This window comes from Glycine max, chromosome 11 (genome assembly GCF_000004515.6).
Source record: "Glycine max cultivar Williams 82 chromosome 11, Glycine_max_v4.0, whole genome shotgun sequence".
NCBI lineage: Eukaryota > Viridiplantae > Streptophyta > Magnoliopsida > Fabales > Fabaceae > Glycine > Glycine max.
The window spans coordinates 33,523,571-33,550,105 of NC_038247.2; the positions used below are offsets into that span (position 1 = coordinate 33,523,571).

The 26,535-nt window shown below is 34.1% G+C and overlaps 4 protein-coding genes across 4 annotated transcripts; 1 reads left to right on the forward strand and 3 right to left on the reverse strand.

The window, feature by feature from the left end:
- Positions 1-306: 306 nt before the first annotated feature.
- Positions 307-2,411, reverse strand: LOC100806271 (aspartyl protease family protein 2). Its single transcript, XM_003537329.4, has one exon. The coding sequence runs from the start codon at positions 1,989-1,991 to the stop codon at positions 360-362; it is 1,632 nt and encodes a 543-aa protein (XP_003537377.1). The 5' UTR covers positions 1,992-2,411; the 3' UTR covers positions 307-359.
- Positions 2,412-10,007: 7,596 nt separating this feature from the next.
- LOC102669092 (uncharacterized) lies at positions 10,008-10,514 on the forward strand. Its single transcript, XM_006591687.1, has one exon. The coding sequence runs from the start codon at positions 10,008-10,010 to the stop codon at positions 10,512-10,514; it is 507 nt and encodes a 168-aa protein (XP_006591750.1).
- A 3,001-nt stretch (positions 10,515-13,515) lies between these two features.
- On the reverse strand, positions 13,516-14,232 carry LOC102669220 (uncharacterized). Its single transcript, XM_006591688.1, has 2 exons — positions 13,900-14,232; positions 13,516-13,803 (listed from the first exon to the last, which is right to left on the reverse strand). The coding sequence occupies exons 1-2, from the start codon at positions 14,230-14,232 to the stop codon at positions 13,516-13,518; spliced, it is 621 nt and encodes a 206-aa protein (XP_006591751.1).
- A 7,107-nt stretch (positions 14,233-21,339) lies between these two features.
- LOC100806800 (probable 2-oxoglutarate-dependent dioxygenase ANS) lies at positions 21,340-24,088 on the reverse strand. The gene is made up of 2 exons (XM_006591214.4): positions 23,167-24,088; positions 21,340-21,789 (listed from the first exon to the last, which is right to left on the reverse strand). The coding sequence occupies exons 1-2, from the start codon at positions 24,019-24,021 to the stop codon at positions 21,541-21,543; spliced, it is 1,104 nt and encodes a 367-aa protein (XP_006591277.1). The 5' UTR covers positions 24,022-24,088; the 3' UTR covers positions 21,340-21,540.
- Positions 24,089-26,535: the final 2,447 nt, after the last annotated feature.

Here is a 26,535-nt window from a genome sequence, read left to right on the forward strand (position 1 = left end):
ACATGTCACATATACGCAACGTACCTACTAATTGACTTGTTCTCATACTAATTAATATTGGATTCACCAAAAAAAAATATAATTAATATTGGTCACACACCTAATCATCACTGTCAACCCATGAATATTTTCTAATATAATCGGATGTTATGTCAACAACCCACATTCCCTAGCTAAAGACAATTATTTGTTTGTTGCACATAGGACCATACAAAATATCAATCTTTTGATTATTTGTTTTTTGAGTGAAATTGCATACAATATACTTTGGTCTTCCATCTTATTTTGATGGTCTAACAAAAGATGACAATCAAAACCCCTTTAAACTCCATTTCTAACAATTAATAACATGATGCTAATTAAACCTCAGCACACCTCCTGGGAGAATATCCCAGCCTAGACCTTTTTACATCATACAGAATGTGAAAATTCTGCTGTAGTAAGTTTCCAATAATTGTGAGATGAGAATGATTAGGAGTCTTCATAATTGCCAAACAAATAACTTCATCAGGTTCATATTGGTAGAAATAGTTCTCTGCTGGGAAATTCCACACACCCCCATCTGCAAAATGAATCCCAAAGTCAGGAAGCTCCACTTGCATCATTGCCCCTGACACATTGTAACATGGAGACATAACAAAATCATCTGCAGCAATTTGTTGCAGTTTAATTTTCTTCTCAAAGGCTTCTTTGATAATATCATAAGCTGAATCAGGAAAAAAAGTCAAAGTAGAGCCAGAATCAATAATTGTGCCACCACCAGCATCAGCAGCAGCACCTTCTGATGACCAATGCCAAGTTTGTTCAGAAATATCAAGCACTTCCCCACCAACCATAATGGACTTTATCTGAAGATAGTAAAATGTTTCATCTGGGGTTTCTTCTCCTGCAAGCAATGTAGTGAAGTTCAAGTTGTGGTTGTTCAATAGCTCCTTGTCCTCACCAAAGATCAATTTGCTGCTAACACTTGTGTTGCTGAATAGGTCAGTGAGACAATAAGAAAATGAGTGACCATAAATAGATTGAATCTGTGAGGGAAAGGAGATAGGTCCTCTCCCAAGTCCTAGCAACCCAGAAGCCCCATAAAAAAAGCCTTTATTCCAATGACCACAACCAAACATCACATCTACCACCTGTTTGAACTTTTCCTTTCCATTAGGCCAGGTTAGGTTCACAGTAAATGTTTCTGATGCAAAATCTCCTGTTGTGTTTGATCCATCTGCATAGTCATAGAAGTAAGGACATGTTTGGTTTTCAGCCTTGCAATGCTGAAGAGGGTCCGACGAAGAAACCAATTGACACCGGGGATCGTAGCAGCTTATGTTTCTATAAGTGCTAGAGTCCTTGGGATAATAGTGAGATCCATTTTGTTCAAAACAATCATAACAAGGATCACATTGAATCCAACTAAGGTCACTGCCAGTGTCAAGTATCAACCAAACATGTTTAGGAGGGGTACCTACAAACATGTCTAAGAAATACTCTCCTGTGCCAAGAGAGGCCCCAGATTCCAAGGTTGCCATGATGTTACCTGAAAACTCACCTTTGGAAGATTCCAATGATGCTACAAAAGCATTAGCTAGGTTGTTCTGTTGCTGGATGGTGATACTCTCTTTGACTTCTTGCTTCCTTGACATGCTTTTTGTGTCCTTTTTCTCTATGATTTTTCTGTGAAGAGTCTGAATTCTGACCAAATCCCTGATTGCTGAGTCCAGTGCATGTGTTTTAGGCTCATTCCCATGATTGATTGGCCTGCGCCTTAGTTGTAACTTTGCTGACCTTTTGTCAGGCTTTGCTGATGTAGCATCATCTCCATCTTCTTCCTTATTCAATCTTGTTGATTCTGAACTTTTGGCTCCTTTGTAAAATTCTTTGTTGGTGAGAGTTGGATCATTGTTGTGATAATTTTGATCATCATCTTCAGTGTATGGTTTGAAAGTGACACAGAAAATTGAAAGGAGGACCAAAATAAGGGAAACTTTCATGACCATAGTGCTGCTTTCTCCTTGTTTGATGGCATACACAATATAAAGTTTAGAAAATTTCCTGAAGTTTATAACAGCAATTGAAAAATAATGGACAAAGTATTTTCTTTCAATTCCTTGGAGAAAAGAAATAAAATCCAGAAACAGAACAAGCAAGGACAGAAATTCACTAGAATTTGCTAAAGCATAACTTAATTAAAGGTCTAAGAAAAAAAGGAGGAGAAATTTTGAAGTGCAAATTAGACCATGAAATGAAAGTGAAGGAAATAAGGGAATCAATGAAGTTTTAGGCTTTTAGCTGAAGATAGCTTTGATTAGGTGATATGGATAAACTTAGAGGGTTAAAAGCCAGAGAAAGTGAAGTGAGAGGTATATAGGTGGAAACTTTAGGTAGTCTGAGTTGGGGGATCATGTTGGTTAAGCTGAAATGACAAGGGTACTTTCAAATAAAAGTTTTATGGGTCACTTTAGACAGGTGGTTTCATTAAATTAATTTTACCAAATTGAACTATTTTACGTGGATTTCTGGTAAAGGATTTGTCGTTGAGAAAGTCTCAGATAAAAAAGTCCAAACTCAAGCGTCAAATGTAAGATTTTGTAATCTGCTTGTATAATTTATTATAAAGTCCTAGGCATACTAAACCAATCTAGGACAAGTGAATATAAATAGGCATGGACTTTCTTTCCCTTTTCTTTTTGTCATAAAAAAAATCTATTTGACAAATTATTGAGAAGAGCAAAGCTTTTTACATTGTTGTAGTTCTGGTTAAACAAAACCCACTTCATTGGATAAGATAAAGTAAGAATGTAGATAATGATTGCATATTTAAGTTATGACAACCATATGTTTAGTCATCTAACTTATTTTTGGTTTTAAATTGATCTTCTATATTTGAAAGTTTTAAAATGGTCCCTAAAAATTTTTTTAGTAACATGTTTGTGCTACCATTAATTTTAATCAAAATGGTGTTAAACTTGTGTCATTGACGACCAGAGCTCGAGCCACATTAGCACGAGAGGCTAAGGCCCCCTGATTTTTTTTTTCAGTTAAAAAATTAATATATTAATAATATTTATTTATTTTATAGAAATTTTATTAAGTAAAGAAATATGATTTGAAACTTATTATATTTTTAACGATAGATAGCTAAATTTGTCCTTGAAAGTGTGATGCGGTAGTGATAAATAAATCTCTCAGAGATGAAGAATACAAATTTAGTCATTAAATTGCAAAAATTGCGTTAAATTAGTCATGCCGTTAAATTTGTAAGACCATTTTAGTTGTAATATTTAAGGATCAATTTGATAATAAATTATGTTTTTAATGACTATTTTAACATTAAATTGTAAGGTTTAGGAATCAATTTGTCATTAAATTATCTTGAGGACTAATTTGTTGTACTTTTTACTTATTTAGTCACTAAATTTAAAGTTTTCATCTTTCAACGATAAATTTATCATCATCTCACACTTTTAATGAAAAATTTGATTAGTTACAATTTTTTAAAAAATTTAGATTATTATGCAAATAGATTTAATCACTTAACTTTATTTTTAAAATTATAAAATAAATAGTAATATTTTTTAAAATAAATCTTATGCCAATATTATATTTGATCAAAATTTAGTTATTATATGATGAGTTTTGATCTCCTAAATATTTAAAATTATAAAATTAATAGTAGTTTTATCTTTTTTAAGAAATTTTATCTAAATAGAAATATTATATTTCATTAAATTTTAGTTATTATATAATGAGTTTTTTTCTTTGTTAAACTCTATTTTTTTTGGAATTGAACGAGTTATTATTTTCAAATCTCATAAACAAGTGTTATTGGATTGATTAAAAATTATTATAATTTCCAAATTATAGAAGCACACAATAATAGTTATTGTAATAATGAGTTCTAACATCGACAATATCTCAGACAAAGATTGAAAGACACCACAACACACCAAAAAAAATTTAAATTTTTCATATTTTATTTTAATGTTTTAGTAACAAGATTGCACTTCATAATAAAATGGAAAATAATTTTTTATTGAATTCTTATCATTATAAAATAAAATTGTTGACATTAATAATTATTGATTATTTTTGCGATATATAAGAAAGACATTATGTGTTTTTTTGTGATAAGACATTATATGTTTTGATAGATTATTAATGTAATATAATGTATTAGAACATCAAATTATAAATATTTTGTATTAAAATTAATGATATATAGTTGTTGGATGGATTTATTCAGATAAAAAATTGTTGGATGTATTTTATTTTTTACGATTGCCCCTCTCTTCTTAGTCTAGGTCTGTCTTTGTGGACGATTGCGGCTCCTCCGGCTCCCGTGGCGGTGCAATTTCTAACACTGGTTTTACTTTGTGGTTCCACGATCATGAAGAGATTGTAATAATCAACGAGATTCACGTTAAAAAAAATTTAGTCTGACGGCATCATTTATGATGAACTCCGCTAGCATGACCAGTAAGACGACGTTACCACCATTGCATTTCATGATGGAGGAGCCGCAATTGACTCACCAATAACGTAAGTTTAACGCCATTTAGATTAAAACTAATAGGAAGACAAAGTTGTTGCTAAAAAATTCTTTAAGGGTCCATTTTAGAATTATATATATATATATATTAGCCTATTAATTTTAAGAATTTTCAAAATAAGGGAATTGTTATTATTAATGTTTATGTGAAGTGGCAAGTTTTCTTTTTTGCCTAAAAAATTTCCTGTCTATTTTACACCTCAAAACAAGTCATCATGAGTCATATACACCTCTTGTGGTGATTATCACACTCGTTCAACGATATAAATTAACCATATGCGTATCATTATCAAAGCTTGTTCACTAAGTCACTATTATCCATATTTCTCTCCGCACAATTTTTTTTCTTGCTTTCCTTTTCTCATAACAAACTTATTTTCCATTTTCATTTATTTATTTCCATACCTCAAAGGTCAAAACCCACATCTTTTCCAATTTTATAATTACTTTCTTTTTTTGGAAGAATTTTTTCCTTCTGTTTTAAAAAATTTTCTTTGCTTCAAAATGATTTTATATTTCATATCAACCCCCCCTCGCACACCACCACCACCACCAACACATTGAACCAAATTAACAGTGTAGTGACCATATAAATTTAATACGCGTCATATCCTAAGCAAATGTCAGTACGTAGTATGCATCCATGCAAGTGTGAACTCACCAAAAACCACATGGAGACTATGAGAAATTAGAGAGCCATTGAAATTTGGATCAAACATGCAGGGAAGGTCCACCTTGAATTCTTATACCCCTTATTAATATACCATCTGTCATGGTAAGTAAAAATGTGACATAATAAAAATCAAACACTAAGCTTCAAGCCAAGTGGGAGTTTTTTGTCGTTGACATTTGAAATTGAACCTTCGACCTTTCTTTCACGACTTCTCTTCTTTTCTCTTTTGGGATGCTTCTGAATTTGAAATTGGCACATCATGGTTTTAAATATAATTAACATTTCATAAAGTCTTGGACAAATACTGATACTATGTGATTGTTTAATTTAGGCATGGATAGTGTCTCAAAGGCTAGAAAACCAAAGCAGTCACATTATAATGCAATAATGTGTAGAAAAATAGGTGCAACTAGCTGGAGTTGGTGCCAATTCAACCTTGGTCATTGCATCACCAAATGCGAATTTTGACTCTTTGGTGCTAAAAGACAGTGGTAAAGTTCAGATAGCACCGTGATCATTTGAGGTTGGGATTGCAATTCTTGCAAAGTCTCGATTATTTATTTATTCAGCTGATGTTTTTTATTCAACAAATTTAGAGGAATTCTTCAAAGCCATATTCTATTTCATTGACCTAATCGACACGTTAATAAATAATGGAATTCTTCTAAGACCTTTTAATAACCTTCTTAGTTACTGCTCAAAAGCTTCTATTTAAATTAACCATCAGAACAAGCAAAATATTCAATAACAATCCAATTCACATATAAGGAGCTGACGTAGTTTGGATTAGAAAAAAAAAAATACAAAACAAATCATTAAAATTACATATATTTTTCTACAGAATCAGTTTGAAACTAGTTTCTAAACAGATTTTTAAGTACAAAATTGGTTTTAAAACTTGTTTGGTTTCAAAACCAATTTTGAACCATACATCAATTATTAGAATCATTCTTAAACATGGTTATGAACCTTAAATAAGTTATGAACACAAAAACTGCAATAGAAACTGATTTTAAACTAGACAGGGGCTTCAAAATATCACCGTTGGCTAGGGGTGTGCTGCATGATTTGGTTTTATACATAATTATTCCTTCACACAGTGTGTTGCTTGGTTTGCTTTTATACAAATTGTGTTGGGAATTTTCAATAAATCTTATAAAATATCAAATGAGCATCATAACACATAACATATTACGTTAGATTATCAAGAGGTTTTAAGGAATACCTGAATCCATAGAGTTTGATTAACATGCAGCGGAATCATACAATGGTCACGAACAATTGGTTTAATGATCTTCCTCAACCAAATCACTTTCTTCCTTATGGGACCTTCGTTTTCTCTTCAGATGGGAGAGGAGAAACTGTTTATTGATTTGGTGTATTGGGGGCCATAATCATGCCTTATGTTTTAAACCTTCCCATTATTCCCTAATGGACCAAACTGGTTTCCGCTCATTAAGCTCATATCAATTTTTCTGTGAGTCTAATGGGCTCACTTAAATAAATCACTTTATGTTGAACCCATTTAAATGTAAATAACTAATATAAATATTATAATATAATATGTAGCTCATATTAATTAATTAGAAATTATAAAATTCCTAACAAATTAGACTTTATAAATTGGATTTGATAGGAGTTTATATGAATTATACAGATATACAGATGATTAAGATTAAAAATTTGTTTTTTTATATTAATATTGATATAAAGTAATTACCATCGGAAATAATAATTAATCATTATCAAAGATCGTTAATTAAATAAATATTTTTCATTAAAACTTAAAAATCTATTTTGAAACATAAATTTGAATTCCAGATTTTTTTTTTTTTTGAAATACAATAGAAGAATAGAAGGTGCATGATTCAATAGTGAGAATACAACAAATAAATGTCCATTTTGTGTTAGGGTGTTGCTAGGGGCACCTGCAACATTGCTAGTTCACCCAGCAATTTTTTATAATTCCCAAAATACTCCTCATCGTGTTTTTTCTATAAAAAGCTGGTTTATTTCGTTTTGGTCTACATTGTTGCTTTCTTTGTATGTGGTGAAGTTAGAGATCTCTGCTGTGGTGTGTTATTTTTCGACCAAGGTACATATTTTATAGCTTTTCTGGGTATGGTTTTTTTTTTTGTATAGGAATGTCGGAATACACTGTTTCAAAGGTACGGAAGAAGTTCTTCCACACGTCTTCACAGAAGAACCTTCTTCCACAGTTGAAATTAACAATTGTGGAAGAACCTTCTTCCGTGAGTTAATTTGTTTTTTGGTTTTTAAATTTTTAGATTATTTTGTATATGCCTATGTTATATTGGTTAATTTTATTTGTAATGTATGTCAAACATTAAATACGTAAGATATGATTATATTAGTTGGTTGAAGTGTTGATTTTTTCGCGTAGGTTAAAGTGTTTTTTGGTGATATGAACTATGTAGTTATAATGTTAAAATTAGGTAATTAAAAGTTGAATTTGTTTTTTGTTGAGTTATTGATGTAGATGATATTTTTGAATTAGTTTGTTAAATCGTGAATTAGTTGAAATGATAATTTGAAGTTATTTATTTAGTCAATTTATTTAGGTTGTTGTATTGTTCAAATAATTTAGTTGTATGGTTAACAATTGATTTTTTGGTGTCGGTTGAAGTGTTTTTTGGTGAATTGAATTATGTAGTTATAATCTTGAAATTAGGTAATTAAAAGTTGATTTTTTTTTTGTTAAATTTTTGATGTAGATAAAATATTTGTATTAAGATGTTAAATCTTGAATTAGTCGATATTCATAGTTTGAAGTAATTATTTAGTCAATTTATTTAGGTTGTTGTATTGTTCAAATTATTTAGTTGAATGTTGAATTAGGTGATAGTTATAGTTTGAATTAAGATGAACGAAGATCAATGGGCGTAAAACAATACGATGTCTGAAGAAGTTGATATGAATTTTGAAGATGAACAATATTGTGGTGTGAATGAAGGACATGTTGATTGTTCAGACGCTTTTAATACTTCTTAGGTAATCATGTTGATCAGTTTTAGTCGTTTGGTTTAATGTATGATTTATGTAAAAATTAATATGTCGGGATTGCGTTGTAGGTCTTTGCAACCCGAGACGAAGTTTTGCATTGGGCTCGAACGGTTGCCCATGAAAACGGTTTTGTTGCACTAATTATGAGGTCTGATACATATACTGGTAGTAGAGGAAGAACTTCATTTGTGTTAATTGGGTGTGAAAGGAGCGGTCAGTACAAGTGTAAGAAGAAAGAATTTGTTAAAAGAGACACAGGCACTAGGAAATGTGGTTGTCCCTTCAAGCTTCGTGGGAAACCAGTGCATGGAGGAGAAGGTTGGATGGTGAAGTTGATCTGTGGGATTCACAACCATGAATTGGCGAAGACCTTAGTTGGACATCCATATGCTTGGAGATTGACAAATGATGAGAAGAATATCATTGCTGATATGACAAAGTCGAATGTGAAACCAAGAAACATTCTGCTAACGTTGAAGGAGCACAACGCCAACAGTTACACCACAATCAAACAAATCTACAATACAAGAAGTGCATATCGTTCTTCAATCAGAGGAGATGACACTGAAATGCAACACCTAATTAGGCTTCTTGAACGTGATCAATGCATTCATTGGCATAGATTGAAGGATGAAGTTGTGGTGCGTGATTTGTTTTGGTGTCACCCAGATGCAGTTAAGTTATGTAATGTGTGTCATCTTGTTTTTTTTATAGACAATACCTACAAAACAAATATGTACAAACTCTCATTGCTTAACTTTGTGGGGGTGACACCAACAGGGATGACTTTCTCTGCTGGGTTTGCATACCTGGAGGGTGAGCGTGTGAACAATATTGTATGGACATTGGAACGGTTTCGAGGCCTGTTTTTAAGAAACGATTGCTTCCCTATTGTTATTGTCACAGACAGAGACCTAGCCCTCATGAATGCACTGAAAATTGTGTTTCCGAAGTGTACAAACTTGTTGTGCAGGTTTCACATAGACAAGAATGTGAAGGCAAAGTGCAAATCGCTAATTGGTCAAGAAAATGCATGGGAGTACGTAATGGATAGTTGAGGTACTCTAGTAGATTGTCCTTCGGAACAGCAGTTCCCTGAGCGCCTTCAAAAGTTTCAAGTAGCGTGTTCCCCGTGGCCAATATTCTTTGACTATGTATGTGAGACATGGATTGTCCCACACAAGGAAAAATTTATCACGGCCTGGACGAATAAGGTGATGCACCTAGGCAACACAACAACAAATAGGTATTTAAATGTTTTATTATTTTAGTCAAGTTTCTTTTAATGATTGTTAGGAACATGATTGTTATTAATTTGTCTTGTCTGTTGTGTGTTTTAAATGTAGGATTGAATCTGTTCATTGGGCTCTGAAAAAGGTATTACAGAATAGCCTTGGAGACCTCTGTAGTGTTTGGGATGCCATGAACAACATGATCACGCTGCAGCACACTCAAATTAAAGCATCATTCGAAACAAGTACGCATGTCATTGGACATGTATATAAAAGAACCTTCGGCTTCTGGGAATGGTTTCAAGGTACACTTTAAATGAAATTACGTATGAGTTTGAGCGTGTACACTATTTCAAAAACAATCCGTCTTCTTGTGGTTGTGTCTTGAGAACCAGGCTAGGTCTTCCTTGTGCATGTGAGCTACAAAGGTATGATGGTGGCAGCATCCCACTCTATGCAATCCATATGTATTGGAGGAGACTTAGTTTTTTCAGACTAAGGGTTATGTGAGGCCGAAGTTAGCATCAAGGAAGAGATGGATAGGATATATAAAAGATTTGAGGAACTTGATGTCTGCGGCAAAGTTACTTTCAAGAGTAAACTTCGAGAATTCGTGTATCCCGATGAAAACCCTATGTGTCCTCCTCCGTCAAAGGTTAACACCAAAGATGCACCGAAGAAACTAACAAAAAGAAGCCAAAGATCGACAAAGCGTGATCTGTCATATTGGGAGTATGTTTATGCTTATCATTCAGTTCAAAACAGCAACACTTTAGTCAGACGTACTGCATCATCTTCTGAACCATCGAAGCCAGCAAAGATGATCCCGATGTTGGATCAATTTGTGCCATTTATACAGGGTTTCATTGAGGACGTTGTTGATGTGAAAGCAAATGGCAACTGTGGATATCGGTTAGTTGCCGCTTTGTTAGATATGGGAGAAGAATCTTGGGCAGTGATGCGCAACGAATTGATTAAAGAACTTGGCAAATGGTCGCAAGACTACATAAAGCTCTTTGGTGGCACGGAGAGATTTGAATAGTTGAGGTTGTCCCTACATGTGGATGGATTATCCAAGGTATTGTTTATGCTTTTTTTTATATAAATAATGTTTACATGACTGACACATGTATGTTTTTATGATTTAGGTTAGTGTGGACAAGTGGATGGATATAACGGAGATGGGATATGTCATTGCATCAAGATATAATGTAATCCTTGTATCGTTGTCATGACAACAAAGCTTCACATTTTTTCCTCTCAGAAGCAAACCACCTCCCGATTCTTCTATGCACCGCATGATATACGTCGGTCATGTGTTTGGAAATCATTTTGTTCAGGTCCATTGAAAATTCATTTACTCAAATATTTTCAATTATGCAATAACTTGGCTTGTTCGTTTAACTTATTTTTGTTATTTCACTTACAACAGGTTTATCTCAAAGATCGTTGTCCCTTACCGCCTATGACGTTGTTGTGGTCAAGCAATTCTTATCCTCGGGCAAAATAGTGGCCAACTGCATATGTAGGTAGAATGCAACAGTACTTAAGCTTAATGACAATTAAAACAACGCATGTAGACCTAAACGAACACTAGAGCTGTAACATTTATGTATCTGTATTTACGATTGGATTTGTCTTGATGTAACACGTCAGTATTGAAATACTAATGAATTTTTGCGTGAACAAATCGATGAGCTGGTCCATTTAAAAGCAACGACGTGTTTGTCATGTGTCAGTGTCGTAAGTCACAAAGCGTTGCATGACGTGACTTGACATTCATTGATGTGACAGGACAAGTAGTGATGTGATACGACAATGACTAACGTGACACAACATGACTATGAATGATTTAACTCAACATTGATTGACGTGACACGATAATTACTGATGTGACACGACAATACTAACGTGACATGACACTGAATGGCGTGACACGACATTGCTTTACTTGTAAATTTAAAAACAAAAAATGGTCATGCGTTTATTAAAAGTGAAACCATGCACCTGCTCGCCATGTATATAAATGAGACATAGCCAGGCGCCCATGAGTTGCACATCAAGTGGTATTCACATTCTGTCCAAAAAAAATTCCACAAACAATGGCATTCTTAGGAGAAACTTCCTCTCAAACGATCGTCAACTCAAGGTTGACCTTCATTTTTCCAAATGGGTATTATATATGAAAAACGAATGCTTAATGTCGTCGGTACTAATTAATTGTTTTTCTAACTTTTATGACTAATTATAAAGAACGAAATATAATAATTAAATTCATCAGCATTATTTTTTAATTATTTTAAGTATAATTATTTTTTACTTATTAAATATGTGAGTTGGTATAAACCTCGAAACTGGTATTTTTATTAGAATGTCTATGTTGGTTACATCAGCATTATTTTAAGTATAATTAAACAAAAAGTAAAAATTGAAAAATCATACTGATGAATTTAATTGTTATTCAAAAATTTATCTTATCACATATATAAAAGAATACTAAAATTAAAACTTTATTTTCAAATTTGTCGTTATTAAAATATGTGTTTTTTAAACTAGCATTATTTGTTTTAGATACTTATCACGAACAAATTAAATGAAATAAAATAATTTTATTTACAATTATCAAACAATGTAATTTGTACATCAAATGTTATTAAATACAATAAAAATATGTATCCTATTCTATCTGTCGCTTTGTCGCGGCCTAACACTTCCATCTACGACGTCACCTCTAACAATCTTGAGGCAATGAGCCATGATGTCATATAACTCAGTGCCTTCAGTGACCATCCTGAGGTTGATGACCCGCTCCAAACTTTCAGTGATCGCTTGACATCCTTGGCAGTCAACCTGTCATAGTCAAAATAATAAAGTTAGTATCAGATTTTTAAAAAATTTAAATTATGAAAAACTACAGAATTTTAGCTTACCACTAAATGCGTAAGGAGATCAGACGCAACTAGAACCTCCGGGATAGGTGGCTCGACAAACTCCTCATCATGTGGGGTAGGTGAATGTCTTGGCTCAGCATCGTCCTCGATCAGCGTGACGAACGGGTGCAAAATCTGGAAAAACCAATCCATGTAGTCTAGCGCTACCTGGTCAGGAACTACACAGATCTCCCCCGCGATCACTAGATGGTCTGCAAAGTGCAGCCACCGATCATCTATATTAGGACCCGTCAACGATTCACGAATAGGCGGCGGAAGGACAGTCTGAATGTACCCGAACTGTCAAACCACCCGCTCTGGTCGAACATAGACGACTATCTGACCCCATCTGAGCTGGCCCGTGTAGGATGAGATTAGGTCAAAGCCCCTAACTCTCCGGTGCTCAGCATAGGGCATCCAGCACACGTCCGTGATAGTCAGAGCTTCTATATGTGCCCGGGATGGGGCTCCCTTGATCCTCGTCATATGAGCCTTACTCGTAAGCCACCTGGAGGCACGTGGGCTTGCCTCAGCATAAGCATCATCAACGACGCACTGATGCACCATCGGAAAGTGCTCGTATATCCAACACTACAAACACGAAGTCAACATCAATAAAAAAAAACATGTATTTCATCCTAGTTCAATTTAAATTATAAGTAACACAATATTTACCTGAAATAATGTAATGTAACCGACCATCTGATCTGCCGTGTAGGGGTCTGCGACGCTTCATTCAGATGGTCATACAAGTGCACCAATGTTGCCGCTCCTTAAGAGAATCCCCCTGTCTAGGCCAGATCCCTGAAAGCCTCCAGGTGCATGACATGAACATGTGTTGCACTCTTGTTAGCGAAAAGAGTGCAACCGACCAAGTGGAGGAGATACGCGCAGGCTGCTACAACCCATCGTTTGGCCCGACACCTACTCTGGTACACCTCCCGAAGCCAGGACAACCGAACATGAGGCTCAGATGCCTGACGGGTCTCAGCTTTAGCCTCCTCAGAGTTGACCTCAAGCAGCTTCGTCAACAGCATGACCGCGTCGGAAGTAACCAGCGGCTCGAAGCTATGCAGCGCACCAATGATGGGAAGGTGTAGGAGTGACGACACGTCATCTAGAGTGATCGTCAACTCTCCTTCTGGCAGGTGGAAGGTGTAGGAGTGACGACACGTCATCTAGAGTGATCGTCAACTCTCCTTCTGGCAGGTGGAAGGTGCTGGTCTCCCTATGCCACCTCTCGACGAAGGCGGATATAAGTCCAAGATCAGTGGTAATTACCGAACACCTTATTAGTGGACTCAATCTGGTGGCCGCAATCATGCCTTCTATCTCAGGTGCTGGTCTCCCAAATTTATCTACTTTTCTACCATAGGAGACCAACTTCAGCTCTGGTCGTTCCTAAATTGAATAACACATAATAGTTTATAAAAATGTCAATATCAAAAACAACCAACTATAAACAATTAGCATATAATCAGCAAAACCAGTCAAAACCAATGGGTCGTGTGGCCCACCAGGGAATCCCTCATCAGCAGCAGGTGACCCCTCACTACCATTAGTAGCCACTCCCTCTGCGTCCGCAGCATCGACGATACCTGTCATCTTCGGAGTAGCGTCAAACACATGAGGAACATCCTCATTTAACTGAGGCACATCCTCAGGTGTCTGAGTAACGTCCTCAGTCATATGAGGAAAATGAACTTGTTGCCTACATACTGAAGTAGTTGGCCTACGACGTCGAGGAACTTCAGGTTGATGCGCATCCTGACTCATGTCTCTGCCTCTACCAGATCCTAAGGCACGATCTAAACCTCTTGTTCTAACCATGATCTGAAATCATGAAGAACATTTACTTTTTTTTGGTAAAATTAAGTATTAATATAATTGGTAACCAAGCTTTGTCATTACTAATTTTTTCAAATACAAGTTTTGTATGTTTCTTACTAATTTGGTCAAATTAAGTTTTGTATGTTTCTTGGACATGATCTTGTCATGCGAAATTTGAACATGAGAGGATTCATTCCCAATTCACCACTTACTACTTTTATGATTTAGAACTATTGGTCAACCTATTAAGAGTGATCTAGAGGTAACTTGTTTATCTTTGTAGTTGTTATTCACCTCGTAGGAAAATATTTCGTTGTTTTTGTGCATATGTTTATGGATCGGCTTCATTGTTCTTAGTATTATTTTAGCTACTCATTAATGACAATATTTTGTTATTGTTTTCATAATTTTATTTATTTGGATTGTCTTGTGTGTATAGGGACAATTTTTTCTCGTCTCATGATATGTGTGACATTGTCACTTGTTGGCAGGGGTTGAGTGGTCCCCTAAGTGATTTGGCTAACTACAAATAGTGCATGATGATTTTTATACCAATCTGTTGGGTCCTGATCTCTCATATGCACATTATCTTTCTGAACAACATTGTCATGCTGCCTTATTGTTTGTGTGTGTCTATTCTTTTTCTTTTTTGGTTTAGTATTTTGAAGTTTGTTGTGTTTATGATGAGCCTTTAGTGAAATTTTTGTAGAAAAGCCACAGATATCCTTCTTTATTGCAACTGCAAAAAGGTGGACCTTTTGTTATCGTTTTGCATTGGTGGCGTAGTAAGCTTTTTCAATGTGTGGATTCAATACCATCAAGGATGGGACTGGGGCTTTAGGTTCACCACCATTGAATGAAATTGAACAGAAAATAGAAGAAAGAATTCTCCTTCTCCTTCTCCCCCAAGGATTTGTCCTTTCACAACTCATTTCTCTTTTCTCTATTAACTAACTACTATCCTCATTGTCTTAACTAACTCTCCCTTCCTTCTCCCCTAACTCCTCACATTTAGCTGTGAAAAAAAAACTCTCTTATAGTGATGGAATGTAAATTTGGCCCTCCCAATATCCCATGATGGTGAATTCTTGTGCACGGGTCTTCTTGTGGCTAAACTAACATAATCTACCACTACTCTCCTGAAAGCAACTTATATAATTGTTAGCATCTCCATGAAGTGACCATATAGTTTGTATCCTTCAAATCTTTATATATTCAAAATCATTTGTGTCTCAGTTACATTCATTGGAGACAACTCTTGTGGGTGCTTTGAGAAGGGAACAAATGTCATAAATTTCTATTAAGCAACTAGAAGCTGAAATTGAACAATTAAAGCATTTGGTATTTCTCTTATGAGCTCTTCTTGCTATTGGAGTTTTATATTTCAACTCTCTTCACTCTTTATCCATAAATTTGTTATCACTCAGGTTCGTCAAAGAGAGGACGACACTAGGAGTTGCAAAATGATGCTTAGGTTTCGCGAAGACAAAATTCATAGATTGGAGTCTCGACTAGCTAGTTCGATTCCTACGAACACATTTTTGTAGGAAAAGAATAAAGCATTTTCTGATGAGATTCAAATACTTTAGAGCAAACTTGATCGAAATCCTGAAGTCACTCGGTTTGCTGTAGACAATATCAGGCTTCTAGACCAACTTAGAAGTTGATATATTGTTTGTTATCAAGACAGTGACTATGAAATATTATCTCTATTTTGCATTCCTTACAATTACTTGCACATATATCAAGAGTTTTATGAGGAAAGGGAGAGAGAGATTTTATTGATTGAAGTGTCTTCTTTGAGGGAACAGGTACTTGTGTTTCTAGAATTAATAAAGAAATAATTTCCCTTTTAGATTCCTTGTTTTGTTTTTTAAGATTCTATGATTTACCTTTGTTCTGTAGTTGCTTCAATATCATGGAAGAAACTCCATGCAGGGTAATTCAAATCATGATATTCAACCTCAGGTTAGTCTATAATTACCTGAAGCAGTTCATGATTTCCATTCCATTGAACATTTTATTCCTTTTTGCCTGTTAAAACAAAATGTATGCTAAAATTGTGTTTCTAAACCAGACTTACAGAGGGATATATTTGTACATGGTATGGAATTCAATCATTGTTAGAATAGTATCTTTAATCAACTGCTTAAGACAAAGAAGTTGTTCAAGTATATGAAGTAAAGCTGAAAACAGTAGTGGCAAAACAAGGGAACAAAATAGTTATTGAAAGTGCTAATCAACTGAAGTATTTTCAAGATGAGGCTAGATCAATATAGAGTGATAAAAACTAAATGCACAGGTGATGCATCAGTTCTCAAGGAAATTATTGAGCATGACAGAGTCTACAACTTCCTTGTTGGTATGAATTCCGAGTTTGATCAAATCAGAATTTAAATTTTGGGAAAAACAACAAATTACATGTGTCAATGACATGCCAGGTATTGCATAAAGTGAAGATGGCAGGAATTTTCCTATATCATTGGCTAAGTCAAAAGGAGACCATGAAGCTCAAGTGTAGCATTTGTGACATAACATAGCCTGGTTTCATGGATAGGTTTATATATAGTTGCGTTTCTGCAGATATATTTTCTTAATTTTCTCTGTGAATAAGTTTTGTTAGTGTAATAATGCCTTTTGTTTATCAGAGTATCTCTCGCTAAGAGTTAAAGAAGCTATAACATTGTAACTTTGTAATATAAATTCAATTTGTCATTTATCATATACATATACACTTTGTAATAGCAAATAAAAAAAAACTAACTAATAATATGAATAAAATGATGGTTCAGGGATAATTTTCAAAATAAAAAAATAATATACAATAAAACATGTAAAACATATTGCTGCAGAAGAAGGTTCTTCCGCAAGAAGGATTTCCTTCGTGCGGAAGAACCTTCTTCCGTAGCAACATATGGAAGAACCTTCTTCCGCGACTATGTGCAGAAGAAGGTTCTTCCACGTGACATGCGGAAGAAGCTTCTTCCGCATGTGAAAGATGCCTCGTCTCCTTCGTGTGGAAGATGGTTCGTCCGTTGGTTCATGCAGAAGAACGTTCTTCCGCGTGAACCAACGGAAGAACCATCTCGGGCCATAATAAAAACAAATTAAACAAACAAACATGTTGTACATATAGATAAATTATTACGGCAACTACAATAGTGACCGGTGGGTGCATGCTAAATTGGTTTGGAACTTTGGATAAAATATTATTAGCTTGGTTATTAACTAAGCCAATTAGTGGAGGAATAAGTATACTTATTTTGTAGGATCAATGTACAAAATAAAATATAATACAATTAATAGACGATAAAATTTATACATTAATTATACATACACAAATTAAATATATTTACAAAAAATTAATTAAATATATAAAACAAATGGAGTGAAATCAATAACAAAATATATATATTTTAATAACTAAATATATTATATGAATAATATAACTTAAATATACTCTCCAAATAATTCCAAATACATGCAAACACAACTTAAAATAAATAACAAATTATATTTTTCAAAAATTACATTTTTCAATAACAAAATATAATATACAATCACGGAAATTTAAATATATTCTACAAATAAATTAAATCACATTTAAACACAACTTTACATAAATAACAAATTATATATATTCTACAAATAAATTAAATTACATACAAATATAAATTTAAATATATAACATAATATATATATTTTTGACTAAAAATTAAAATAATATATATACAAAATTAATGACTTCAAATAATTACGAGTAAAATAATTTAACATACAAAATCAATAATTTAAAATACGTAAAACTATTCTAATTTAAACATAACATAAGAAACTAATAATAACTAAAACTAACGTAATATAAAAAATTTAATTTAGACCTAATTTTAAATTAATAATTTACAGTACATAAAATTATTCATAATTTATCATATCAAATATTTAAATTAAATGTAATCTACCATATACAAAATTTAAACTAAAGCTAATTTAAAATTAATAAGTTACGGTACCTAAAATTATTCCTAATCTATTATATAAAATTTAATTCTGACCTAATTTAAAATTAATAATTTACCATACATAAAATTATTCTTAATCTATGATATCAAATATTTAAATTAAATGTAATCTACCATATACAAAATTTAAACTAAAGCTAATCTAAAATTAAAAAGTTACGGTACCTACAATTATTTCTAATCTATTATATAAAAAATTTAATTCTGACCTAATTTTAAATTAATAATTTACAGTACATAAAATTATTCCTAATCTATCATATCAAATATTTAAACTAAATGTAATCTACCATATACAAAATTTAAACTAAAGCTAATCTAAAATTAAAAAGTTACGGTACCTACAATTATTCCTAATCTATTATATAAAAAATTTAATTCTAACCTAATTTTAAATTAATAATTTACAGTACATAAAATTATTCCTAATCTATCATATCAAATATTTAAACTAAATGTAATCTACCATATACAAAATTTAAACTAAAGCTAATCTAAAATTAATAAGTTATGGTACCTAAAACTATTCCTAATCTATTATATAAAAAATTTCAACTAAACCTAATCTATTATATAAAACCCTAAACTATTCCTAATCTACCATATAATATTAATAACTTAGAGTATGTAAAACTATTTCTAATTTACCATATAAAAAATTTAAACTAAATCTAATCTACCATATAACATTAAGAATTGAAACTAAACTATACAAAATTATTAGCTTACAGTACCTAAAACCATTCCGAATATAAACATCTACAAAAATAAAAACATACAAAATATTCAATATATAACTTACAAGTTTTTAAGAAAATGGGAGAACACGAACAGCAGCAAGCAACTAGCTCTCTCTCGACACAAGCAATTTCACTCTCTCGGTTAACACAAGCAAACTCGAAAGCAAGGAATGCAGGCAAGGAATGAATGCCATGACCCAGCTTTTAAACGAAGAATCACACAAATCGCCAATGGCATTTGCGATTTCAAATCAACGCAAATTGCCAATGGCATTTGCGATTTCTATTGCAAACCTGCAGATTCTGCACTGCACTGCTCCTAGGCTGTTGCACTGCTCCGACGGGACGTGACATAACAGGCTCAAATCGCCAATCAGATCAGCGACTCTAGTGTAGCAGGCTGAAATCGCCAATGAGCTTGGCGCGTCCCCCAGCCCTTGCCACGTGTCGATCATGCACGAAGTCGCCACTCCAACTGGCGTGTTGCATGCCACGTGTCCACTTCTGCCCTAAATCATCACTCCCACTTGCGACTTGCATGCTGGCTACGTGCAAAAACAGCACTTGCTGGGAAAATGTTTGAAAACGACACCATTTTGAGAAATAGTTTGTAAATGAGCCTCAAACTGGGAAATTTGCCTTATTAAATTCTCTTCATGTTTCAATCATGCATGTATAAAACAAGTGCAAATATGATCATTAAGGAAACATCAATTAAAGTAGTAGCAAAACACATTCCGTACGTAGTGTGTGTTTGTGTGTGGAGTAATGGAGCATAAAGATGTTCGAAGTCCGAGGTTCTCGCTATTCCATCTTATAAAAGTGGTTTATAAAGGAAACAAAGATTTCATTAATCAGGCATCCATTCACAAAACTACTTCTATTGTTTCACCCAGCTACACGAAGAATCAGCCTCGGACAAGTTACCATGCTCCTCATCATGACCACCCTTTTTGCTCCTCCTCAGCATAGCATCCCACTACTGCCACTACTCCTCGGCCTCTTTATGGTATTAGTAAACTTATAGAGTAATTTTATGACTTAAATGTGTTTAAGATACTTGATAAATGATTGATTTTTATTGAGTCCCTAACATGTCATCATTTAACTCACGGTAAAATTCAAAATATATTAGCAAAAGGAATGTTAGTAACACTTTTTTTTCAACCGTCTCTATGTGATTGACTGTAATTTGTTGATAATCATTAATTTTGGTGAATCTCATATTTAAATTAAAAGATATAATCATTAATGATAACTGAGACCTCACCAAAATTGTTAATTCATCTTTAACAAATTTTAATCATCATAGAGTGTGTTGAAAAGAATGCAGATAATCTTTAGGGAAAATGATTGTTATAAGTTTGTAATAGAAAAGGAATGGCAAAATGTTGTGCACAGTAGGATTTTGGCCCTAAAACGAGCGACAAATTAAAAAGGATCTCAAAGAAAGATTTCTTTGTATATTAACAAGGAAATGCAATAGCTAAATGAATCGCCAGTTATAGTGGTATTAGGTTATTTTTAAAATATTAGTTTTTAATATTCAATTAATAATTAAAATATATATATATATATATATATATATGGAGTTCTAAAAAATATATTTTGTATTTTTTTAATTTCAGGTTGTAAGAAAAAACTAAAAAACATGTATTATTTTTAAGTTCAGAAACTAAATTACACTATCCAAGAACTAAAAATATATTTTATCCTTCAATAATTAATCACTTATTGATGGTGTAATTTGATAATAGAATAGTTCCCTCTGCTGGGGCAAATGCAGAGGATTCAGCTGATGAGGGCTAAAAGAATATGTTAAGTATATCACAATGCACAATGTGACTATTGTACTTAATTACTACAAGATATAGTGTAATGATAATTTATTATAAATTCCTCTGTACGTTGTTTTGTTGTTACTAACAGGCGGGCATAATAAAGAGGAAACATCTCAAGATCCATTGTTTCTAAGGCCTAACCAACAACGGATAATTTTAGCTTTATGTTTAATATATAGCCACCAAACTAATGCCAGTGGCTTAAAATAAATCTGTATTCAAGAAACACTCAATCGTATGAGCATTCTGTTATTTTGTTTTGCTGGCTTAAGTGGTGTGATAGTGAATGTGTGCTTTTTGTGGCAGTAATCTTGAATAACTATGCCAGTATTTCTGCTGTACAACAAGTGACTCAGCCGACTCAGCCTACGTTGATTGCTTTTTATTTTTGGTCTTTGAAATTATCAATGTTCAATAACTATAGAAACTCTACTACATTAGACTTAAACATGCTGTTAAGTATATGGACCCTCTTGAAAGCTTGAACAAAAAAGGAGAGAGAAATTACAATCAAATATCAATTTCTATTATACTTTGAATAACTTATTGTTCAAATTGACAAATTGGTGCCATTCTCAGTTTGAGTTGGATTCCGAGATTCATATGAAAGTTGGTATCAGAACTTTTTGGCAGAAGACGGTAATTTTACTTCCTTTCACCCACAAGATACAAGACATGAAGACATGGAGAGAAGAAAGCATTAACCTAAGAATCCAGTACAAGTGCATCAATATTTCGTTTTCCTCCAGGGCCTTTGGTATACCATGATGAAACATAGTCTCCATAAACAACATCACGGTATTTAGCCGGCGATGAGTCGTTTATCAGTTCAGAAGCAGGGGAGATCTTGGCTGTCTTAGCAGGGTCATGAAATGTTGCCACAGAGAGCCTTGCTCTATCAGGATTAGTAATTGCCCTATGCTCACAGCTCCTGTACTTTCCATTGGTTATAATCTGGTGCCAAAAGAATTTTCTGTTAGTTGAAAACTTGCAATACAAAACAAGTCTGGTTGAATTAAACCTAACATTTATTTAACTTTAAGAATGAATGGTCGGGCTATCAGGAAAACATAAATAAATCACAAATCATCAGAATCCCCACTGTTAAGCTGCCACGTTGTAGAAAACTGAATACCATATTTACAAGTAAAGTGGCAATAGTAAAAAGAAACATTATTCTCCATGGCACAGGGGTAGTAATGGTGCCAATTTAGCTGAAAGTTGCAACTCAATGAATAAAAAGGAGATACCGCCATTTTAACCAGTTCCAAATGATCACTATCGTTATGTAAAGAAAACACAATATCTCTTTTCCACGCATATTTTTGCTCCTTACCCATTACCCAATTCACCATTGAAGTGAAACAGCTTGCAATATTGCATATAATATTCGGTAAATCATAATTTGCCCATTGAATTTATTGTCCAAATCAAAGTTCAATACACCTAAAAACTAATATTTTACACCCCCTTGAATGCCCTTGAAGACCCAAAAAAAACACTGCAGTTGTTATTAATTCAGTTAAAACTGGCCAGAAACCAGTCATTTAAAACAATTGCAGAGAACTTATACTATACCATACTCGTGCCACACATTTGCTCCCTATACCCATTTGACCATGCTCAATAATTTTAAAATTTTGAAAATATGCCTTCCCATAAAAGCTTCAAGCAGCTGGTTTTTAAACTCTTAAAGCACTCTAAATAAATGGCAATACAACAGAAAAACTCTAAATCACTTATTTCATATTAGAAGAATGCAAACAACACACTCTCTTCTAACACTCTTTCATCTATTAGTTGAAATTCATGCTGCTCTCACTAGTTTAGGAATAAAACCCACCAAATGAAAACTGTGACCCAGTGAAACACAGGAGAATTTCATCCATCAATAATGCACATGTTAGAAACAAAGTGTTTTTTTTTTCACCATGACGTTAGTTCAAAGTATTCATCAACTTTGCCGACGACTAATCTTCGCCGGAGAATCTGGCTGACAACCTTTAATAGGATCTCCCCTCCTAACAGCGTTTTTTCCATCCACAAATGTTTGAGAGTTTGTTACTAGCATTCTTCTTTTTTAGGTACTATGGTATTGTTTTGCAACCAGAATTAGAGTTTCATCTCAGTGATCAACGCAGCAAAGGTTTGAATTAAAACGCTAATACAAATTACCAAGATAAAACTTCAATTCTGATTAGAAAACAGCAACAAAAACATTCAAGGAACCATTTTTTTTTTATTGCAACACAAAACCAAATGTTCAACTCAACTGAATATCCATATTGCATTGTAAATTTGTAACAAACCAAAAGGGGTGTTCCTATTTACCTCAGTTTGGTCAGCCAATAGAACAAGAACAGCATCTGACAAAGGCTGAACAGTGACCCACTTGTCACTACCCTTGAGAACCTGAAGACCCCCCACATCATCCTGAATCAGAAGCGTGATTGCTCCCATATCAGAATGCGATTGCAACCCGAGAGTAAGATCCGGTTCGGGGCACGGAGGGTAATAACTAATCGTAATGTTCTGATAAAACTCCCCAACAGCATCTTCAATGCACGAAGCTCGCAACCCAAGACTCTCCGAAATCAAAGCCAGCAACTTTTGCGCCAGAACATTCATCTCGTCGCTGTACCTCGCCACCAGCTCACGGTAATCGGAGGGAGACTCCGGCCACCGGGTAGGGTTCCGGCGAGAGAGGGGGAGCGTGTGGTGGTCGAAGTAATCCCTCCAATCGAGGACCTGAACGGCGCCGTTTTGATCGGAGGTTGTTGTTGTTGTTGTTGTTGCGAGCATTTTGCTGCCGTAGCCCTCGGAGGCGGCGGCGGCGGAGCAGGAGTAGCGGAGCTTGTCCGGCATGGGGGTGTCGGAGAAGAAGGACAGGCCGGCGCGGCGGAGGGAGGCGAGGAGGGAAGGGGGGACGCCGTGGTTGGTGACGTGGAAGGCGCCCCAGTGGCGGCAGGCGCGTGCGATGGAGTCGCGGGTGGAGGCGCGTTGGGTGGGGTCGAAGGAGCAGAGGTCGATGACCGGAATGGATTCGGAGTCGGATTCGGGTGGGGCGTGACGGATGGGTCGGGTTTGAGGGGGTTGGATGTATTGGGGTGGGACCCGGGAGAGACCCGATTGGGCGAGGGATTGCACCCTCGTCGTCATGATGGCTTCGTCGCTTACTACTTGCATTGGAAAAGAACGATCAATGATGGAATGAAACTGAAAACCGGAAAGGAACGTATTAGTGTCTATGGTTTGGTATTGTTGTAATGTACACTTAATTTATTTAGCATTATCTCAAGAGACTATAATAAAAATTTAATATATTATTATTATTTTCTTTAATTTTAATTCTATTTAAAAATAGTACAAACAAGATCTAAGAATTTATGTCTATCAACATGATGTGACATTCCTCAACAAAAGATGTGGCAGGTTTTTTTTAGGTTTCATGTTATTTTTTATCAATTAAATTATATAATTATTTTATTTTTATACATTATGTTTAAAACGTTGAATTTTAATATTTGGTGTTTCAAAAAGTTTCATTTTGTTTTTTTTACATTTTCCATTAAGAACATTGAACTTCCTTGGTGTTTTAAATTTAAAAATAATTAATTTAAAATAATTGACAATTAAAAATCACCAATATTTTTATTTTAAAAAAACAAATCACCATAATACCTAACATTTCTTATTACTTTTTCCTTCCCTAAACACTAACCACCACTATCTCCATCACCCTCAAAAATCAAAGCCACCATCATCTTCATTAAACACCACCAAAGAGCAAATTTCTTGTGTGTTGCTAATGTTTGGAATTAGGACAAACAAAATCATAAAAACATGTGTGGCAGAACAACAAGTGTCAAATGAACAACAACATAAACGCGCTTGTTCTGTTTCCCGACTCAGATTCTACTGGACTTAGCATGGACTTGGTTAACTTGTTTTTCTCTCGCAATATCACACTTATACACCATATCAAAGAAAGAAATCTTCGATTATTATTATTTTTCAATGCGGTGGAAATGGCATCGTCAAAGGAGAAGCGAGTGGAGGATGAGTTGTGGTACCCAATTATGGTGGCGGAGCAAGTTTGCTCGGTGGTGGACGAGACTGACTTGTTCAAACTCTGAGTGCTTTGAGATCAGGAAGCAGGTAGATCACGTCTGAGTTGCACGGTGACCTTGGGCCAGCCTTCTTTAGATCAAGATATGGAGCTTCGATGCCAAGTGTTTTGCTAGATTTGCATCTACCATCACTGTCGTTGATTTCTTTGTTGGTCTTCAAATCCCTAACTTCCTTGCTCTCCTTAGCAACCATTTTTGTGTTCCTCACTCACAAAACAAAATCCAGAGCCCTTTGCAATGATGATTTAGGTGCGAAGAGACCCCTTCTACCTTGTCTTCCTCGACTGCTATGACAGTCATGCATCCCTCGCCTCCGCCATCACAAACCATTGTTGATATCTTTATTTTTTTTGGTAATGTAAGACAAACAAAGGAAAAGGAGAAACACAACAATCACAACTTTGGGTAAGTTATTAACATCGAGATTTTGCTAAGATATAGGTGGGAGGAGATGATATTATTAGTGGTTTATAACATAAAATAAAGATAATAATGATTTTTAGTCATCACTATTTTAAATCAATTGTTCTCAAATTAAAAACTCTAGCGGAGTTTAAAGTTCTTAATGGAAATGAGAAAAAGTACCAAAATTACACTTTTAAAAATATAAAGGACCAAAATTGAATGTTTTAAACTTAATGTATCAAAACGAAATAAATATGAAACTTAATGGACCAAAAGTAACATTAAGTTTTTTTTAAGGAGGGTCAAAAGTTCAAATATTAAACTCTCCTATGAAAAAAGCCTTTTTTTTTAGGCATCAATGATAGAAAAACAAAAGAAAATTTGAATTTATGTTAAATATTTGATCATCAATAATATGTAATGTACAATTGAAGTTGACTAATCTATTCGTGAGATTATTTGCTTCCCTAAAGACATGTTGTCATTGAATAGAGTTCTTAAATTAAGCATTTGAATGATATGGATTAAGGGTGTGTTTAGTTCCAATGGGTGAATTTAGAGTTGCAATTGATTTGGGCTGAATTGGGGTGGATATTATGGATTGGGTTGTTTGGTAGGTTAATTGTAGGTGAAAGTTTTGAAAATAATTTTGTGGGTCTCATGGCCTAAAACTTTTCCCCCAAAATAAGATGAAATGGAGTTAAAGTGTTGGCTGAAGTGGGTTGTAACCTTGTTTAATTAGCTTAATAGTGCACGAAGAATAAGTCTTAATAACATTTTTTTAGAATCTCCTAATAAGAGCAATCCTTAGACCAAGAAATAACCTCCACACACACCCAAAGTTTAGCATGAGGGATTGAACAAGATCCCAATTAGATGCATAAACAATCATAAAATAAGCATCAAAATCTTGAATTACACTGTCATAAATCATAAGCAACTTGCCAAGACACGCTATTAAAGGAGTCATCCGAAATTATCTTAATACAATCCTTAGGAAGAGTCTACATTTGATATTAAGGTTCAATGTCTAATCTTGAAAGTCTACATAAAAATTGAAGGACTTAGCATTAATTAAGATGTGTTGTGCACTTGAACCAAGATTTCATGACTAACAATGGATGAATGAATAGACTTGTTTACAAACACATGATTGTTCTTAATT

What these genes read in the sequence shown, in the direction of transcription:
- LOC102669220 (XM_006591688.1), bottom strand. Translation starts at nt 14,232, where the DNA reads ATGGTTAGAACAAGAGGTTTAGATCGTGCCTTAGGATCTGGTAGAGGC. An exon ending in GTGGGCCACACGACCCATTG is followed by an intron (nt 13,804 to 13,899) that starts GTTTTGACTGGT and finishes TATTCAATTTAG; the next exon opens with GAACGACCAGAGCTGAAGTT.
- LOC100806800 (XM_006591214.4), bottom strand. Translation starts at nt 24,021, where the DNA reads ATGCAAGTAGTAAGCGACGAAGCCATCATGACGACGAGGGTGCAATCC. An exon ending in TATTGGCTGACCAAACTGAG is followed by an intron (nt 21,790 to 23,166) that starts GTAAATAGGAAC and finishes TTTTGGCACCAG; the next exon opens with ATTATAACCAATGGAAAGTA.
- LOC102669092 (XM_006591687.1), top strand. Translation starts at nt 10,008, where the DNA reads ATGGATAGGATATATAAAAGATTTGAGGAACTTGATGTCTGCGGCAAA.
- LOC100806271 (XM_003537329.4), bottom strand. Translation starts at nt 1,991, where the DNA reads ATGGTCATGAAAGTTTCCCTTATTTTGGTCCTCCTTTCAATTTTCTGT.